The sequence below is a fragment of the Kryptolebias marmoratus genome, linkage group LG10 (assembly GCF_001649575.2).
Source record: "Kryptolebias marmoratus isolate JLee-2015 linkage group LG10, ASM164957v2, whole genome shotgun sequence".
Taxonomy (NCBI): Eukaryota; Metazoa; Chordata; class Actinopteri; order Cyprinodontiformes; family Rivulidae; genus Kryptolebias; species Kryptolebias marmoratus.
In genome coordinates, this window is record NC_051439.1 from 939,299 (window position 1) to 959,830 (window position 20,532).

General features: G+C 38.3%; 2 protein-coding genes and 1 long non-coding RNA gene across 7 annotated transcripts in view; 1 reads left to right on the forward strand and 2 right to left on the reverse strand.

Annotated features, from left to right (window-relative positions):
• Positions 1 to 9,238, reverse strand: part of eif2ak3 (eukaryotic translation initiation factor 2-alpha kinase 3) — a 63,382-nt gene extending 54,144 nt beyond the window's left edge. The window contains exon 1 of one of the 2 annotated variants that reach the window (XM_017435261.3): positions 8,629 to 9,238. In XM_017435261.3, coding sequence (XP_017290750.1) covers positions 8,629 to 8,933 — 305 coding nt within the window. In that variant the 5' untranslated portion in view covers positions 8,934 to 9,238. The remainder of the gene's footprint in view (positions 1 to 8,628) is intronic. The other variant, XM_017435260.3, reaches the window with a different exon arrangement.
• A 769-nt stretch (positions 9,239 to 10,007) lies between these two features.
• LOC119617388 lies at positions 10,008 to 14,510 on the forward strand. Its single transcript, XR_005233611.1, has 3 exons — positions 10,008 to 10,072; positions 11,141 to 13,118; positions 13,718 to 14,510. It is a non-coding gene; the product is annotated as an uncharacterized LOC119617388 (long non-coding RNA).
• rpia (ribose 5-phosphate isomerase A (ribose 5-phosphate epimerase)) overlaps positions 11,702 to 20,532 on the reverse strand; it is an 18,343-nt gene continuing 9,512 nt past the window's right edge. For 3 of the 4 annotated variants that reach the window (XM_037977710.1, XM_037977711.1, XM_037977712.1), the window contains 7 exons: positions 19,856 to 19,911; positions 18,414 to 18,473; positions 15,966 to 16,030; positions 14,792 to 14,860; positions 14,550 to 14,691; positions 12,489 to 12,588; positions 11,702 to 12,216 (listed from right to left, as the gene is read on the reverse strand). In XM_037977710.1, the coding sequence (XP_037833638.1) occupies positions 12,119 to 12,216; positions 12,489 to 12,588; positions 14,550 to 14,691; positions 14,792 to 14,860; positions 15,966 to 16,030; positions 18,414 to 18,473; positions 19,856 to 19,911 (590 nt within the window). In that variant the 3' untranslated portion in view covers positions 11,702 to 12,118. The remainder of the gene's footprint in view (positions 12,217 to 12,488; positions 12,589 to 14,549; positions 14,692 to 14,791; positions 14,861 to 15,965; positions 16,031 to 18,413; positions 18,474 to 19,855; positions 19,912 to 20,532) is intronic. The other variant, XM_037977713.1, reaches the window with a different exon arrangement.

Genomic DNA, 20,532 nt, shown 5'->3' on the forward strand with positions numbered 1-20,532 from the left:
CCGGCTCTTTTACAACTTGCTTGACCTTGCACTTTTTGGATTGTTAAATATTCTTTTTCGTGGTTCTTCTTTAAGTGATAGAAGAGGTTTGTTGTGTTGGCGTCAGATGAGAAAACAGTCTAATAGCAGAGTTAGCATTAGCATAGTTAGCATATTACCTTTTTCTGCTCCGTGTCGGACTTCTTGAACCAAATCACAGATGTCCCCCCTCGTTTTGGTAAAAGTCTTTCTTCTTGGGCTGCCTGCTAGCTGTCTCTACTTGTTGCAACCTCGGGTTTGATACTTCATGCGTCTCCATCTTTCAGCACTTATGACTTAAATGCCGACACAATATACGGTGGGTCACAGAATACGGTGTGCCTCCGGGCCGCACAGAAAGCCGCTGCCGTAAAGCATGTCGCAAACCCACACGTAAAGCAGCGTCATGTCACAAAATGGAGGTTCTTCGCAAAATAGTTATTTTTTCTTATTATTTATCACTTATATAAATTGAATGTATGCAAAGTGACAACACTAATACATTCGTCGTAGCCTACGTTATGAAATATTTACATGAATCATTGATACAATTATGATAGAAACAACAGAAACGATAGAGACGATAGAAGAAAATATTATCATGATAGACACTTTTCTATCGTCCCCACGATATGTATCGTTATATCGCCCAGCACTAATCCACAGTTTCAAAAGCTGAAGTTAGGTCCAATAAAACCAGCACAGAGTAGTTTCCAGAATCAGCTGCCATCAACAAGTCACTAGAAACTTTTAATAAAGCTGTTTCACTGGAGTGTAATTTGCGAAAACCAGACTGAAAAGTGTCTGTCATTTGCCTCTAAGAAGCAACTCAATTGTTCTGCTACAACCTTCTCAAGGATCTTTGATAGAATTGGTAGTTTGGAGATAGGTCTGTAGTTTTCAGGTAGAGAAGAGTCCAAATTAGTTTTTTTTAACAGAGGACAGACAACAGCAGTTTTGAAACAGTGGGGTACAGAGCCAGAACAAAGAGATAAATTAACCAGTTTTACAACACTGGGGCCAATGCAGTTGAAAATATCTTTAAAAAGAGATGAGGGGAGGATATTAAGGGGGCTGGAAGACAGTTTAATTTGACCCAAAAGTTCTGTGATGTCTTGAATTGACACAGGGGTGAAAAAGGACCAAGTATCAGAGGACAGAGGACAAGGGACCAGACAGTGCAAGGGTGATGGAGAGATAAAAGCCGGCAACTTTGCCAATAAAATAATTTAAAAAACGATTGCAGTCAGCGATTGTAAAAGCACTTGGAGAAGAAAAAGACGGTGAAACAATGTTCTTGATTGTATCAAACAAAATTTTTGGATTACGACCTTTGGATTTAATAAGATTTGCAAAGAAACTGGATCTGGCATTCTTAAGCATCTCATTTAAGGAGCTGATCAGTTCCTTAAAATAGAGCCTGTGTACTTCCAGCTTAGTGCTTTTTTAGTGCACTTTTTTTGGGGCGGCAGTGGCTCAGGAGTTAGGGGTTTGTCTTGTAATCGGAGGGTTGCTGGTTCAAGCCCCCGCTCCAGCTGTCTCAGCTGTTGTGTCCTTGGGCGAGACACTTCACCCGCCTTGCCTGCTGGTGGTGGTCAGAGGGCTCGGTGGCGCCGGTGTGATGGCAGCCTCACTTCTGTCAGCCCGCCCCAGGGCAGCTGTGGCTACAATGTAGCTTACCGCCATCAGTGTGTGAATGGGTGAATGATTGTAGTGTAAAGCGCTATATAAGTGCAAGCCAAGCCATTTTTTACCGACGTTCCGCCTTACGGCAAACTCTCCTCATGCTAAGAATTTCCTTATTAATCCAAGGACATCTTGCGCGCTGAACAGTACTCAGTTTTACAGGTGCAATAGTGTCCAAAAATTTTTGTACAGTGAATGTTAAAACATGAAGCAAATGAATCCACACTCATGATGTTAAAATCTAAAGAAGCAAAATCAAAAAGAGAAATAAAAGCTTCAGGAGTGTGCTCATTTAAGATACGCATTTGGATCAGAAAATTAGGAGGAGCTGGATCAGGACTAAAAGACACATTAAAAAATATACAATTGTGATCACTTAAAAATATATCCTCCACACAAACATCTTTAACATTAAGGCCAAAGGAAAAAACAAGGTCCAATGTATGGCCTTTTTTATGAGTAGGAGCACAAACATACTGAATAAAGTGAAATGAGTCTGTGATGGAGATTAGATCAGCAGCTGCCTTACTGGAGACATCATCAACATATAAATTAAAATCACCTAATATTAAAACGTTCTCCAGCTTAATGATAGTCGACAGAAGCACAGTAAATTCAGACGTTTTTGAGATATTTTGGTAACAAACAAACAAGCCTGACTTCAAGAGTTAATGCCAAGGTTTTAAGCAAAGTTGTCACATGATGTGTTGTGCTGCCTCAAAGTATATATTTTGAATGACTTTCGCCTACTACCACAAACAATTTTATGATCAATATCTGTCAAATTGGCTGAGATGTAGTCATTGAGTGTTTTCTAAGGTCAGTTGAATGTGGCGGCCATCTTGACTTCGATTGAGTCCAAAGGTTAATGAGTTGTAGGTTTCAATCCACTTATTAGTTTCAAAAAGTTTCATTAAAATTTGTTTGATGGTTCATTGCTAACAAACAGGCAGAGTTGATTCCAACAGTTAATGGCAAACTTTTAAATAGATCCAGCATTATCAGTTTGTGCTCAGAGTACAAGCAGGGGATAAGTCTTAACTATAAGCATGCCAAATTTAAACAATCATACTGAGCACAAATTAATTTTTGTAACAAAGAAGAACACCCGACAGGAATAAAAACACATTTCCTCCCTGGTTACAGTAAGCAGACTACAGCAAAGTTAAAAAAAGAAGAAAAAAGTCCTTCACTTCATCCTTTACCTTACTGGAACCAGACCCAGGTGGCCCACTCAAAGTCTGAGCACTGAGTTATCTCTCTGTCCCAATTGGACGACCAGATGCCTGGCTTGGCCGATTGGCTGTTGCTAAGCAGTGGGCGACTGGAAGCCAGCTAGCAAGCAGGGCAGCCGAGAAGAGCTGTTGCAGCTCTGCAGGTGGGGGTGGTTGGTTCAAACAAATCTACTGTCCTCTCTCACCTACAAGCTTTCCCCAAGGTGCAGGAGCCCAACAGAGCACCTGCTAAGCTGAGGCATCAAAGCTGGCAGCACCATCACATCACAGACACAACAGTTCAAAACAGACATGTGAATTAATAAATGCAACGCCATGTCTCCGGAGCAGAGACACCAAAATAAAGATGCCAGAGAATGGAGGTGATAGAGCTGACAAACACCACAAAGGCAGCAATTGTCACAATCTGAGGCCCAGATCAAAGCAGACATCTAGAATAATTATAGGCTACACAGAATACGAGCAAACAGAAAAAAATAAATAAACAAACTACAATGAACAAAAACTTGACAAGAACAGTTGGCATCTATAAGAGAGGTTTTCAAGAATCTGTCTAAAGTGCTTTACTGCGAAATCTACAACCTCAATTCTGAAAAAGTTGGGACATTGAATAAAAGGTAAATAAAAACAGAATGCAATAAATTGCAAATCTCAATAACCTTAACCTCAAACTCAATCTCAATAATGTTATATTTACAATGAAACATAGTAAACATCAAATGTTTAAACTATCAAATTGGACCATTTCTAGGAAAACATTTTGAATATTCTGAATTATTATTTTGAACTTTTGCCCACAACACATATTTTAAAAGTTGTTACAGGGGCAACAAAGGGTTGTAAAAATGGCTGGAGACAAATTTTACAACAAATTAGGTCAGTAAGTGGACTGGGTATAAAAGAAGCATTTTAGAGAGCATGAATCTCAGAAGTAAAGATGAGCAGAGGTTCACCAGTCTGTTAAAAAACAGTGGAACAATTTAAAAAATAATGTTCCTCAGCAGAAAATTGGGACGAGTATGAAAATCCCTTCATCTACAGTTCATAATATCACATCATCAAGAGTCTGGAGAAATCTCTGAGCTCAAACGACAAGGTTGAACATCAATGCTGGTTGCCCGTGAACTTTGGGCCGTCAGGCAGCGCTGCATTTAAAAGAGATCTGATTTAGTTAGGGCCATCACTGCAGGGGTTCAGGAACACTTCCACAAATCATTGTCTGTAAATACAGTTCACTGTGTAATTTACAAATGCTTGCTAAAGCTCTATCATGCAAAAAGGAAGCTGTATGTGAACACCATCCAAAACACCATCATCTTCTCTGGACCAAAGCTCATTTCAAATGGAATGAGGCAGAGTGGAAAACTGTTCTGTGGTCAGGCTAATCAAAGTTTGAAATTATTTTGTAAACCACAGATACCATGGAAAGGAACCATCCATCCTGTTATCAGCAAACAATTCAAAAGTCTGCTTCTTTGATGATGTGGGGGTGCATTAGTGCCTATGGCATGGGCAGATTACAAATCTGAAAAGGTACCATCAATCCAGAAAGATACACAGGTTTTAGAACAACGTGCTCCCATTCAGTTGAAGTCTTTTTCAGTGAAAACCTTGCATATTTCAACAAGACAATGTTAACTGCATACTGCATCCATTACAGAAGAATGGCTTCGTAGTAGAAGAGTCAGCTTAACTGGCCTTCTTAAGTAAACAAGAGATGTGCTGTAGTTATTGTCATAGGTTAGTTCTTGTTATAAGATCGACTGACTTGGTAAGGTTAACAGCATGTAAAGCACAGGGCACAGAAGAAAATGGCAAAAAGGTTCTCAAAAGCCTGATCTAGGTGACCTAAAACATATTTTCCCCAAAGGATGTTTACCTTCATTGTTTTACTCCTAGGGTAGGATCTCATGTGGCCGCAACAGCCGAGGGCACAAAATTGCAAGAAAATATGCATATTTTCACTCTGAATCACGTTGAATAACACATTTACACAAACGTCCAGCAATATTTGCCAGGAGTTGACATATATAGACAGAAAAATATAGCTGTAGCACTCTAGAAGTACAGAAACTAAATGGAGAAAGGTTTGAGACGGGTTCCAAAAGCCTGTGACGACTGACTATTTTGAGAGAAAATTTGTAGTGCAAATTTTTCATACAAGTTCAAATGTCTGTGACAAGACAACCCTTGCAAACATTTCAAAGCTTTTCGTAAACTTCCTTGCAAATGCCATTTGCAATTTGTTGCCAACAACTAGCCTTAGTGATACTGCAGCTGTTTTTTTTTCTTTTTTGATTATTATTCTTTATTTTACAGACCTTGCAGACATCTGTGTGAATAGGTATGGGTATTTGGGGTTGTAGCCCTTGATGTTTTTTTTAATGGACCTGGATCTCAAGCCAGAAAAAAATAATAAAATACAGATCTGTTCAATCAGCAACAAAGCCCCTAAATCAACATAATTATTTATTATGTTTGCCTGAAACTCAAAAGATCTTGCAATATCACGACATCACAAATAACAGTATTTTCAAGTTTTGACCAAATTGCCCATAACTCCATGTCCTCATTATAAAATAATCTTAGTTAAAAACTGTGGTATGAAAGGCAGTGGGCAATATGCATTCCTTTAAGGAATGTTAGGACTTTAATAATACAGTGAAAATGGAGCAATATGTTTAAGAATAGATAAAAGCACAGAAAGTGTAAGGAGTGACAGCAGCAGAATAAACATTTAGTTTTCCTGCTGGAGCTGTAGTGATTGGCAGGAGAATAACCTGCTTCACAAACTATTAATTTTGTGAATATACAACATTTTACTATTCTATTTTGTTGCAATCCAAATACTTCTGCATTCTTTGTGCTATTTTAGCCATTCCTACATAAAACTGTTCAGCTTATTCGGGAGATGGGCACTATCACTTCTGGGTTTTGTAACTGTTAAACATAAAATAAAAGTTTATTTAAAATTTTTCCCCCTATAGAAATATACTGAGTTCTCTTCAATTCCTTAACATTTTTTATATCTGCTTTAGTATGCTTGACATACTTTTTACTTCTTAAGCTAGTTTTAGCTTTTAGCTAGGCTTCTCCTCCTTTTAGCTTTGAGCTAGGGCCCAGTTTCTTTTAGCCTTTAGCTAGTTTTGTGCTTCTTTTAGTGTTAACAATTTAGTTTCAGCATGTTCAACAATTTTCAGCAAAGTCATTTAGCTTTTAGCATGCACCCTGCATTTTTGCAGAAAATGTAATTTCTTTATTCAGTTTTTAGTTTTATCTTATTTATTTACATATTAACTTGTTTAGTTAGTTAGGTATCCATCAGGTATAAAATGCAGTAAAATTATAAAGGCTGACATGATACAACACTTATTTCTGTTTCCTCACATTTGCCTGTTGTATCATCAAGATAAAGAGGAAACTGAAAATAAATAGAGAAATTAATTTCCCCAAGAACATTTGGCAAGCAACTTTTTGTGCTTTTATTCAGTCCACATCAAGGACTTCTCTGTTAAAAAAAAACACAGTGGAGATTAAAATTTGTCTTCCCTCTATTTCAAAGTTACATATCTTAAAACTAAAATTAGCCAATTCTTTTGATTGGAGCTTCATGGGACTTTCTACACAGCCGGCTCAGGGGTTCCCTGCTGTGAAAAGGCAGGGCTCATCTGGCACTGCAAATGCTCTAAACTAATATACAATACTCTGGGGGTTATCATGGAAGTACAAGAGTAAAAAGAGGGATTAAAGAAAATGAGAAACTGGATGCATTTTAACCACCGAGTGGTTAATGCTGCAGCAAGTTTTTACATTAATGGTCAGAAAAGAATTGAGAAATCTTCAAAAGACTTGAGTTTTTCCACTTTTACAACTTTAATCCAAATCCTTTGAAAAAAAAATGGATGGACTGTTTAGAACACTACACAGAGAATAATTTAACGGGACATCGTTTTCTTACACCAAGGAAAGTCAGAGGAAAAATGAGGATTCAAGAAGATATACTACAGTCTAAAGCTAGTGGAATGGTCCTCATAAAATGAAATTCCTACATGGAGCACATCATAAGGACACCATAAACCACCTAACGTGGCAGTCAATCAAACAAAGAAAAACTAAACCAATGTAAAAACCCAGGATCTCTTCAAATAATGCATATCGTCCAACACTTTAATACCAGAGTTTTAATCTAAGATTATTTTATGATGAAAAAAGACAGTTCCACCCGTTTCATTCAAACCTTGTGAATGACTTTATGCTCATACGATATTGCAAGATCCAACAAGATCTCTTTGCACTCAAAGTTACTCTCAACTACTACCACACCGAATTTTGTCTTAATATATTTAAAACTAACTGATTAGCTGCTCATCTTAAATGCGGTTGACTCCGAAAATTAACAATTTGTCCAGTACATTCAACTCTGTAGGGTTCCATTAAAACCATCAAGGTGTTCATGAGATATTTTGCTAACAGACAGGCAGGGTTAACACCAACAGTTAATTTTTAAAGTTTTAAGCATAGATGTCACACAATGTGTTGCCATTGAAGTATATGTTGGGACGATGCTCAGCTACTACCACACCATATTTTAACTCCAAACCTGTAAAATTGTCAAGTTATAGCTATTTTTGTGTTTGCTGAGGTTAGTTGGCTTTGGTGGCCATTTTGAATTGGGTTAAGTCCAAAAGTTAAAAGCTGTAGATGTGTATCTAATTGTTACTTGATGCAGTTCAATTGAAACCTTATTCATGAGAAATTTTACTCATGTTACAGACAAACAAACGAACAAACACACACACACACACACAAGTATAGACATTATCACTAAGCCATGACCTTTGGTGGCAGTGGCAAAGCAGAAGAATTAAACAGGTCAAATAATCGGTTTACAGGCATAGGTTGCTTTAGCTGACACACACAGACCACCTTGAGGGTGACAAAAATCTGTCGCCCTCACTTAAATGCAAATATAGAATCCATTTTAGTTCATCTGTGCACGAGGATAACAGACGTCTTTCTGTTTGAGAGTAGTAGATCATCATATTGGTTGAAAAGTTTAACAATTTCCTATTTCCGAGTTTGCCAACTTCAAAACAAGCCGTCAACCGCTGTAAAAATACGAACATCACCTTCTGTCAACAGCACAAAAGCAAACAATAGAACACAGACTCGTTTTAACCCAAACTAGTTAAACTCCAAACTGAACAAAATATTTAGGAACCTTAAATAAGTAGCACGAAGCTAGAATATTCTCCAAAATGATACAAACATACTAATTATACTGTTGGAGAGATTGAAAAGAGATGTAAAGGTCTGACTCATACATGTGTGATATGTGATTTAGGTGAAAACACAGACACATTGATGTTACTATAGCCTGGTTTTTGCAATGTGTAGACGGTCTCTAAACTCTCCACTTGCTTTCGATGCTGGGTTTCCGTCTGTTTCTCAGTCTTCGCTGAAAACAAAACTAAACACAACACCTGCTACACAGAAACGCCGGTGTTGTCGTTATTCCGTGTGTATTACCTTAAATTTTATTTCTACAAAAAAATTAAATTGTTAACTTTTTGTGCCTTAAATATGTGCCACTGTCACTTTGGAGGTCGCTATCATTTTCTTGAGTTAACTAAAAGTGTCCGATAATGGATCTCTAGCAACGAGCTGCGCGCTTGTCCAGCTTATTTACCTTGTAGGTCGGATGCTTTCGTTACTTTCTCCATATGGTTCGTCAGCTTCACCTGCCGACCCATTCTCGTCGTCCTCCACGGTAACGTCTGCTCCCGTGACCGTGGTGCCTACATTCTCCAGGCTGCGCTCCATGACCCGTGCACCATCTTCCACCGAGGCAGACAACGAGCTCCGGCCGGCGGACGGCAATTTCCGTCCGATAGTGGAACCCTGAGTTTGTGAAGTCCCGAAACCCGCGAGCACTTTCAGCAGCAGCAGGAGCACCAAGGAAATGCTCACTCCAAAGTGAAGCCTCCTTTCCATTTGTAAGACTGGCACATTAGTGAAATATGAGATTTACATGCTACTGACCTTGTAAATCATTAAAAGTTGAAAAAATAAAAATGTGAAATAACATAAAAAACTGCTGTGTCCTAAAATACGCCCTACTGAATGTGCTCTTTTAGTAAACATAAACAGCCTCTGTGACAACATGTTATGTTAGATTGATACTTGCCTAGAAACCCCAAATCCCGCCTTGTTTCTACACTAAGATTGGACCATACAATCCATACGTCCCAATAAATTTATTGTGGACGCTTCTCATTGCGCACTTCACAGTCAATCACATGTTCCCGCATACTAAGCAGAAATTGATTGCATTAGATTTCCGTCACTCAAAGAGGCGGACCCTGTTAGAGCCAACCCCCAAACAATGAACTAACCCGAGAGGCTGCGCACCATTTGTAACACCGCTGACAAAGTGGCCGTATACCTATTGAGATAAAACTTGGCGTGATAGAAGCTGAGTCACCTTAACACATACATTAAGTATTAACAGATCACACGTAACGCTGTTTATAAGATTTGATCACAAAGTCTGCAACTCCAGCCCTTCCCAGCCTAAAATTATCTTAATTTAAAACTCTGGCAATGAAAGAGGGCGGGTGGTATGCAGTCCTTCAATGAATGTCTTTTTTAATCTATTCCCTCTCTGATACAAATTTATAAAGTCAGCTGTTAACATAACACACCCAGATTGCTCGGTAAATTCTCCCGCCGGTGTTCTAAATATCTATGCTACCCATCAATCCGACCTCGTCAGAACACCGGCAAAAGAAGGAAACTCCTCCTTTACCGCTCGTAATTACTTCTACCGAAGTCGTCGCCCGGCTGACTAAAATGGAACGCGCGCACTTATTCTCTGGGGTCTACGCATGCGCCAAGCTGACGTAAACAAAGTCTCCGAAGGCGATTCATGTTTAGGACCTGTGATAGGTCAAACGTACAAACGTCCGTCCAATAAGAGACTGGGAAGAAAAGCAGTGACGGTATTGGTTTAATTCAACCTGCTGATTTAACGCAAGCATCTAATTTGATAGTTCAGCTGTCGCTCAGGCCTAGTTGTCAAGACCTGCCGACATGAAAGCACCAACGTGGCTTCTATGGTGACTTCACTGTAGGTGAGAGGCGCACGGCCTGTTCCTGGTCTCTTTAAGAAAAACAAAGTGTTGGATTTCTGTGTGAAAACATTTTGATTATTGGAAAGTATCATATACTCAAGTGTAGATTTTATCAGCATCTCGAACATACCAGAACGGTTTTGTTTGTTAAATTGAAAGGCTTTCATGAAAAAAATTAGTTCAGATCCAGTCGTTTTTCTTAAGTTTGTTGTTATTTAAATACATCTTTTGTTTTCAACATTTTCAGTACTTCCAAGAAGATTCTTGCAAAACAATGGATCTGTTGTGTTTCTATAGCACCTCCTAGAGGTGAAAAAAATGCAAAAGCAGGATTTCAGTTTAGGATTGTCCTGTCCTTAGCTTCAAAAGGTTGAAAATTATGAAACAACCAAATAATGCCAGTTATCATTTAAAACCCTCTGAACATTTCCACATTTTGTGATGCTACCACCACAAAGTATTTTACTAAGTTGTTTTTATTTTTTTGTACTAGACTAAAGCAAAGTAAACCAGCCCTTAGAGAATACAAGCCAGTTTGTCTCTTGTGCCGGTCCCAAGCTCAGGTAAATGGTTTGGGTTGTGTCAGAAAGGGCATTCAGCATAAAACACTTTTGCCAAATAATGCAAGTTCATCCAAGCAACACCATACCTGGTCAGTTGAGGGCAGGGTTAATGACCAGAAATGTCACTACTAATAGTCATAGACCACGAGGAGGGAACGTGCCAGGAGACAGAGGGAGAAGAGGAAAGACAAGAGTGTAGGACTGACGGGAGCAAGTCTAAACGTAGGGACAATGACAGACAAAGGTAAAGAGCTGGCTGACATGATGCAGAGAAGGAAGGTAGATTAATTATGCATGCAAGAGACCAAGTGGAAGGGCAGCAAGGCTCGCAGCATTGTAGCAGGGTTTTGTTTTACTATGGTGTGGATAGGAAAAGAAATGAAGTAGGGGTGGTCCTGAAGGACAAGTTAGAAAGGAATGTAGTGGAGGTGAAGAGGGTGTCAGATAGGGTGATGTGTCTGAAGGTAGAAGTAGAAGGTCTGACGTTAAATGTTATACTCCACAGGTTGGTGATTGGAGCAGATCTGAATGGACATGTTGGTGAAGGAAACAGAGGAGAGGAGATGAGAAGGTGATGGGAAGGTTTGGTGTTAAGGAAAGGAACCAGGAAGGACAGATGGTGGTGGATTTTGTCAAGAAGATGGAAATGGCTGTAGTCAATACCCACTTCCAAAAGAGGGAGGAACACATCCATCCATTTTCTTTACCCGCTTCTCCTTTCTGGGTCGTGGGGAGCTGGTTCCTAGCTCCAGCAATCACTGGTTGAGAGGCAGGGGACACATTGGGCAGGTCGCAAGTCCATCACAGGCCCACATAGAGACAAACAACTATCTACTCTCTCACTCACACCTAGGGCGATTTTAGAGTTACAAATTAAACTAACTTGCATGTTTTTGGTCTGTGGGAGGAAACCAGGGTACTTGTAATAAACCCACGAGAGCACAGTGGTGGTTAGTAACCACAGGTTAGTAACCACTTATATAAAGGCATGTGCAACATCACATATTCTATGTGTTTGTTACACAAAAACTACCCCCCCCCAAAAACAAACAAACAAACAAACCAATTATATTTGTATTACTTTTATTTGAACATTGTTGTAAGAGTTCATATCTGACTAGTGATAATGTAATGTTTTAAGATTTGATTACTGGCCATCGTACTAGCAGATGTGACATTCCGTACGCATGTGAACTTTAATTTATTAGCATAACCTTAAGACACACCTTAATTTCACTCTACTGCACCACAGTGTTTTATCAGGCAACCAGTGAACCCCAGGTCTGAAAGCATTCAGTCAAACCTCCTTCATTACACAATTTCCAGTGTGACTTAATTTTTTACATCAGCTACTTTAAAACTCCAAAAATTAGAAACCCCACCGGTCAAAGTGGAAAAACCTTGGGAGCAATTTGTGACGGCACTTGTGGGAGAATTTTGACCAATGAAACGAGGAGCAGTGATAGTGGATGTGGCAAACGCTTCATTTGACAAGAGCATCCCGAACTTGCACACTTCCATCCTCCATCCCAAAATACGCTCGTTCAGCCATGCTTACAAAAAGCCCAGTCTCTACGACACCTAAACACAACACAGATATTATCAAATCACAAAAAGTTAGAAATCTAAATTCCAAATTTTTAAATATATATAAAATTATATACAGTTGTGGGAAAAGAAAGCCTACACCCTTTCAATTCTAGGATTTTATGCATCAGAACATAAAAAATCTGGTCTTTTCCAGGTTATAAAATGAATCTTGGAGACTGCATACAATTACTTCTCAGCACTAAAATCAACATTACAAAAAAATTTACTGTCAAACAGCAGCTTGTATGTGTACAGATCCTCACCAGGAATCATCTTGATTGCAGTGTTGACTTCCTTCCAGTTCAGAGCCTGTTCAAACTTCCAGTCCAGGATGAAATTGCTGTTGTCAGTGACTACAGGACCCTGAAAGCCAAAAACACCCAACTTGGTTAATTGCCAAGGCTTTCACTTTTTACTGTATTAATAGCAAATGTGCTGACAACAATTCTATTGAAGGCGAACAAATCTAAAAGTAATTCTGGAGCTATAACATGAATGACAGACCAACTTGTATGCTGGTGTAACCCACTTGTAGTTGGATGGCTTTTATTTTTGCGGGCCCACTTCTGGTGTTGCCCAAGCATTCCAACCTTTTTAAAGCTCCGCCTTACAGTTTACTTGCACCTGTGTCTCCACTGTGGCTGTGGCGTGCTCTGGTTGGCGTTTCCCAAACGACTCAATGCAGTTCCTTATATCTGCATTGCAAACTTGAAACATGGTGAGTCTGTTATCTTGTAGCATTGTTTAATGTTTAAGACTACCATTCCCTGCTCATTGAAGCGTTATTTTACCAGAATTGTTGGCGCCGCGACTTCAGAACTCCATTAGGACTCTGCCATTAATATACACCGGGCTGCGCACTCAGGCTAAGTACTTCTCACTACATTGAAAAGGTAAAAGAATTATTTTTTTAATGTACAATCAAAGCCGAATTGTGGACAAAAGCCTGATATATACACTCTATTGTTGTTTGGTGCATCGGGTGTATTTTGTGTGTGTTTTGGCACTTTATGTTTTGACTCTAAAGCAGCTACGAAGTTTTGTGTGCGGGTAAAATCAATTGAAAATAATGTAGCTACATTTTTATTTAAACTTAATACTGCGCAATATCTTTATTTTTCCCCTTTTTCTGAGAATTTTGAAAGATTTAGTGAATTTATTTATTTTATTTTCTTTGAGTGAGATTTTTGAAAGTGCACTTTAAAAATTAATTGACTTAAAATATATTCTGAATTACATTATTTTTGGTTGATCATTTTTCAATTATGGTTAAAAGAATATTTAAATGTTCGATCATGCTCAGAAGTCTAAATACTGGAAAAAATGTAATATTCATATATAAAATCATTTATTTATTCATATATATATATATATATATATATATATATATATATATATATATATATATTATATATATATATATATATATGCTAATATAGTTGGTCATTTTATTTTAGATGAAATTCTTAATGGGTATTTTTGACCTTTTTAGGTCAGGTTTTGACAGATGGCGAGCTAGAACAATGGACAACGAACTTTGATAATGGACTTCGAACTGGGAATCTTGTAACTCAACTATTTGGTGTTTTGTTGTTGTTGTTATTGTCTTGTATTTTTGTTGTTGTTGTACAATCACTTTAATATATGCACCAAACTGGAAACACTGCCTCATGTCTCCCAAATATATCTCGGCTCTTCTGAAGTCTTTCTGTCCATCCAGGTCTTTTGAAATCCTCAAATCAAATATTGCTGGTGTTGCTGGTGGTACCACGCACCACGGTCTCTTTTAAGAAACATCTTAAGACATTTTTATTCAGACAGGTTTTCATTTAGGTGTTGGTTAATGTTTTTAGGTATGGTTTTACTGTCTTTTTTGTTATGTTGCTCTCTGTTCAGCACTTTGTGACATTGCTGTCTGTGAAATGTGCTATATAAATAAAGTTTACTCATGCTCTTTTAAAGAACATTCTTCTGATGCTGCTTTTGTCGTTGCAGTCAGCTGCCTAGCCTTATATGTTACACTGGCCTCAAAATGACTTTGCAGGGAAGTTTAAAAATGCTTGAGCCTGTCTTGAACTGTAATAGGTGCTCATTTGATTAATTTCAAAATAAATTCTAGCATCTTTGTGATCCCTAAGATGTTCTGCAATTATTACTGTTTGTAAGTTTGAAAACTGGTCATTTAAAAGCTTGACTAGTAGATAAATCATCATAGTTCTTCTCCAAAGACTGTAAATGAAGCAGTTACAGTGTAATATTTTGGTGTTGAGTTCCCAACCATCTAACAAATTAGTATAAAAAGTTGACTTTTTTATTTCACTCACTGCTTTACTGACAGCCATTCTTAAGTTGGCTTCCCCTCCAAAGCACTTTGCTATCATCCTGGAGACAGGAACATAGGCCATGGGAATGACTTCAATGGGAACTCCTTTCTTCCACTGTTGACCCAGGGCCTTAGAGTTCTTTCTGGGAGATGAAAAACACATTTCATTTCCTGCACCACATGCATGTCACACGGGCACTCTCCAAAACCTTTACATCTAAAAATAAATCAGTCAATACAGACCTGTAGTCAGCAATGACAACAAAATGTTTTGAACAGCCAGCAACAATCTTCTCTTGAGTCAGACAGCCGCTGCAAAATGAAAAGATAATCAATGAGAAAGTCAATTCACCTTTAGTTGTGCTCAGTGGCGGCTGGTGGAGTTTTCTCCAGGGGGGGCTATAAATCCAAAATAGACATATACTAAAGGTTTTGGCATATGTCTATTATGTGATACCTTAGTATATGTTTTGGACCAAGACATATACTAAAGTATCACACCAGTGTATTTACATGAATTAAAACAACAGAAGCAACATTATAATGTACATATAAATGTACATATGCATAAGTGCTTCCTGAACACCAATACTTAGAAAGACGGAGGTCTGTAGGACACATCTAACGTTTATAAGACCTGTTTTCTCACTTATTTTTCAAAACTTTACCGGAGAAACCATAGACATAATAGAATGTCTATGGGAGAAACTACGTCAAAGCTTGTTTTATGGTGGGAGCACTCACTACGTCACGTATTCTGCACATAGATCAGATGTCTCACTCCGATTAGAATTCAAATCCAAAGATTCTAACAGATTTTAGCATAATTTTTCTTAAACTAATTATTAACTATGAGCTTATTTATTACCTTTTGTATGGAACTTAGTCACATAATGAACTTATTGCTGTCTTTGAATAAAAGGCAGCTCACCCGCGGCTCGACTTTTCAATCAGGCGAACTTTAGGACAGACGGATGTGACGTCATCCCGTGGCGGAAGTCCCACGCTCTGGCGGTGGTGAAATATAAACACAGCTGCATTCAGCAGCTCTGGGCGCAGGAGAGGTGCGCCCTGAACCGTCCTATCTCTTGTATTGAAGAGGAGCTACAATACATGTACAACTTTTAACGAGAGTCTATGGACAAAGATTTTTGCGCCCCGGAGTGGAAATACGTCACCAATCAGACAAGGTCGAAGAACGAAACAACTTTACTTATCATTAACTATAAAATATTTATCTTACACAACTAAAATATATATACATATATTTCGAAATATTTTTAATGTACTATTTTTATTTTTATTTTTTTATTTTTTTAAGTCTTATTCAAGGTAATGTGAGTGGTGGGGCGGCGCCCTAGCGCCCTCTATTGGCCAGCCGCCACTGGTTGTGCTGTTTATGTTAAAGCATACTTACCCTCCACCTTTTATCAACGTGAGCTCTGTGTCCACTTCATCTGCTCCATCAATCGCCACGTCCAGCTGGGTAGCAAGGACACACACACAAATAATTCAGTCCTAATTTTCAACATTTAGAAATTGCTTGTCATCTTTTTGCATAATAAACCCAGTTCTCACTGTGACAGCTTTAGATTCAACTACTAAAAAAGGAATACACTGGAATGGTCAACCACTGTGTAGGCTATGAGACAAAGATTTGTGCCGCTATCTTGGTAGATATTACATGACAGCCTTCATTACTGCCAGCATGGCAACAGACCATAAATATCAGATGAAAAACGTGAACTCAGCCAAGACGCCCAATCAGGATGAAAGACTGCATCAAGGTGAAGATTCAACACAATCTGCTGGCTTCCTTTGATAGAAAACTTTTACTAATTGGCTTTTTAAAATGTATGTGAATGTTTTTGTACAGTGCCCTGATACGACTTTTGTTGTGACTTGGCACTGTATAAATAAACTGAATTGAATGTTACGTCAATAATTTGTATAACTGTCTGAACCTGAACTTCTTTGGAAATACTATAATACACTGTATTATTATACTAAGGGTTGTCGCTTTCTCCAGACTAGACTATAATTACTGTAAAGTAGGGTACTGAATAGATGCTAACTGAAAATATATCATTTAAGGTTATTTTTCTTTTTTTTTGCAAATTCCACTAAGTTAAATGTAAGACTTTTAAGACATTTTGAAGATTATGATTTAAATTTAAAACAATAATCAGTGTAAAATCTTTTTTGAAGTAACATTTTGATTGGTTAGACCAGGGGTCAGCAACACGCGGCTCTTTAGCGCTGCCCTAGTGGCTCCCTGGAGCTTTTTTCAAATATGTTTGAAAATGGAAAAAGATGGGGGTGGGAAATATATTTTTGTTTTAATATGGTTTCTGTAGGACAGCAAATATTCGTAACATTTTCCAATGCTGTAAAAATGTGTAGAATAAATATTAAAGCTGTGTCCGAATTCAGGATCTGCATTCTTCGAAGGAAGGATTTGTCGGCCGATTATGTCACAGCGTAGCAACAGGGCATGTCCAACTTCGAAGTCTCCTACAAATGCTGCCTTCAAATGCATCATTCTTTTCCCCAGATTTGAAGGATGGGTCCGGTGTATCCCTCACGGATCACCATATCCCATAATTCATTGCGGGTCCAAACTGGGCGTTCAAGCTAAGCCGCAATGACAGTGAAGAGCGGCAAATTATTTTGCTATATTACACTTTAAGTGACACAACATGATTTTTTACAATGTTTTTAGGCAAGAATGTGGCTTTGAATGTCTCAAATATCTCCTCGGTTCATCAATACATCACCTAATTGCAATATTGTTTTGACATTTTCGAACATGTATGCTCCCGCGGTATTAGCAGCCAGCTCCCCTCGCCAGCTGCAGCTGGCCGAGTGCTCCAGGTTTAGTATATCGGGGGAGAACGCCTGACTCCCGGCACATTGTTATAAAAACTCCTGCTAGCTTTCCCCAATGATGGAAGATAAACACCAATATTACGTAATATCTAGTTGTAAAATGTTTGGTTTACTAAAGTATTTCATTTATTCCTGAGCAAATCGGTTTGATTGATTAAAGTTAAGCCTTCAAACACAATAGGTTTATTTAACTGTAATGGCTTTTCTGAGATTTCTTTATTGCATTTCTTTAATTTATTAATGCAACATAATACATTAATATTGTGATGGAAGTTAAACTTAAAGCAACATCGTGCAACAGAGTAGTCACGTGGTGCGTCATTCCGTCCAGGACATACTGCAGGGAAAATAAACATTTAATCATGAATGCTCATTATGTATACACTTAATCATTTTGATAACAGGCTAATATAGACACTTAAAGCCTGTGTTGCCTTCGTTATACGCCTTATATAAGGCTTTTAATTTTTTTGCGGCTCCAGACAGATTTGTTTTTGTTTTTTTTGGTCCAAAATGGCTCTTTCAACATTCTGGGTTGCCGACCCCTGGATTAGACCATGTCATGAAAATACTTAATTACTTAAATAAAAGTTACATACTGATCAGGTCAAAATGATTACAGCACATGGTCATTGTATCATGGTAGCCCACAAGGTCAGCGTTTTGTCACCATTAACGCTTCACCAAGCTTGATTACAAGGCTCTTCCAAAGGCTCATTACAGAATATTATTGTTTCATATTTTCACATAATGCATCATATACGTTTTTATAAGTAATAAAAGGCTGTCTGGGTGTGTTTTGGACTGACAACCCAGCATACAGCACTCACTAGGTGCTAATGTGTGGCTTCGACATAATAAATACAGTGATAGGCATAGCACCTAGCACGATGTCAATCATGACTCTCGCCTTGCATCGTCAGTGGCCATTCCAGTGTATTTCTGCTTCAGTGGATTCACAGCAACAAGCTTATACCTCAGGGTGCCTGTCCAGATCGGAAAGGGTGAGGCCATGCTGTAGAATTAGCTGTCGAGCCTGTGTGAGGAGAAATTTAGAAACCACAAAAACAGCAGGGAATGTGATAAAGAGCACCAAGGAAAGGTTTTAGTACAGTTTTTTTTCATTTTTTAATTTACAGAAGTCAAAAATTTGGACACACCTAATGACAAATGAGCAACACACAAAGCCTATTTGCAATTGCTTTGTTAATTAATAGGTAGACAACAGCATAAAAAAAAGTTCTGGTCACTTTAAATTCAGGTTTTCCCGCAGTGTATTATAAGTCTGCCAGGCCGCCAGGCTAAGATCCGCTTGTTTATTGTAAAATACGTCATTTTTATACGTTTTTTTTCCCACCCGTACCCCCAAAACCACTACTTTTCTCTACCTCTTTACACGGTAACACCTACTACAACATACAACATGTCACAGAGAAAGGGTCAAAAGACGTTGGACTCCTTTTTTTTTTTCTAAGTCAGACGAGCAGTGGCGCAGGCGAGGAGTCTATTCATTTACCTGCTGACCAAGGGGAGCGCACTGACACTGAGAGTACCTCATTAACCTTAGCCGGGCCGCAGCTAAATGAGGCCGAGCCACCTTCAGCTACCACTGGAGTTAGCATGTCGTCGGAGCAGCCTTCTGAGAGCCACAGCAATAAACACTGAACGAGCGGGTTTAACCAAAAATGGTTAATTGAGCCGAAATTCAGCGAGTGGCTTTACAAGACCGAATACAGTAAGCATGTTTTGTACTTAGTGAAAATATTAATATGACGCATTCCAATTAATCCTTGTTTAACAGTAAAGAGTTCTCTGTTGTTATTCATTGGCCTTGAAGTGAGATGTGTATTGGTGCCTTGTTTTCACTTCATTTATTTTAATTGTATTTTTGTTTTAAAAAGTATTTTAAAAGTGTCTTTTTGTAAAACTCTAGTTGTGTAAATATTTGACACAAATATCTTACAGTATCACATAATAAATAGCCATACTGTTGATAGCCAACTTTAAACATTTTTTTAAAATACTAAATCACAGTTGGCCAGCAATCAGCCACATACCACCAGGCTTATCCCTTTTTCAAGGGGAAACCCTGAAATTTGTTGGGTTCATACAACTGTTGGATTAGATTTAGTCACTTAAGATTTATTTTATGTTAGAATCTCCTTAAACTAAAATTATTTTAGTCAATCATTTCATTTTAGTATTTGTATTCTTCCAAAATAAATAATTAAACTTTTAGATTCTCAAATAACACATTTATCTTGGTGACATTTGGCAACTTTTAGCAAGACATTTAGTGATATCTAGCAACTTCCTCAAAAGGTTTGCTGGCAATAATTGTGTCATTAAATGTGAGGACAGGTGAAACCATGCTGGTCAGTGGAATGAGACTTGAGTGTTTTCAGTACTTGAACGAACCTGGAAGGAGGTGGGCACACACACAATGTTGAGTTTTTCCTGGTGTACTCTCTCTGCTGCAACAAATGATGCACACAAATTGAAACCAGAAGTACATTTGTGGGATAAATCTAGAACAAAACCTTAAATGAAGCTGCTTTTCCTTTTATTCAGTTTCAATTATCCATTCTTCCGCTACACTTGCAGGGTTGCAGAGACCTGCAGAGACTATCTCCAGCTGCCAACAAGTGAGAGGCAGGGTGCTGTAATGTAAAATATGAAAGATTGATTTCACTGTGCTGGTGTAGATTCTCAGTCATCCAGGGCATGATCAATTCAAAAAAGGTTAAAAAACAAAAACAACTGGACTTCTATTCTGTAGTTGAAGACGTTTCGCTTCTCATCCGAGGAGCTTTCTCAATTCATAAATAGAGAGTGTGGTACCTGATGATACCTGGGTCAAAATTCAAGCGAAAGAAGTTGAAGCCTTCACCAGACACATCAACTCAGTCGACAACAACATCAAGTTTACCAGAGAAGATGCTGACGACAATAAGCTGCCTTTTTTTGGACTGTCTGGTGCACATGGTAAGAGAGGACAGTCTCAACATTGAAGTCTACAGAAAACCAACCCACACAGATCAGTACCTTCTGTTTGACTCTCACCACCCTCTGGAACACAAACTCTCTGTCATCAG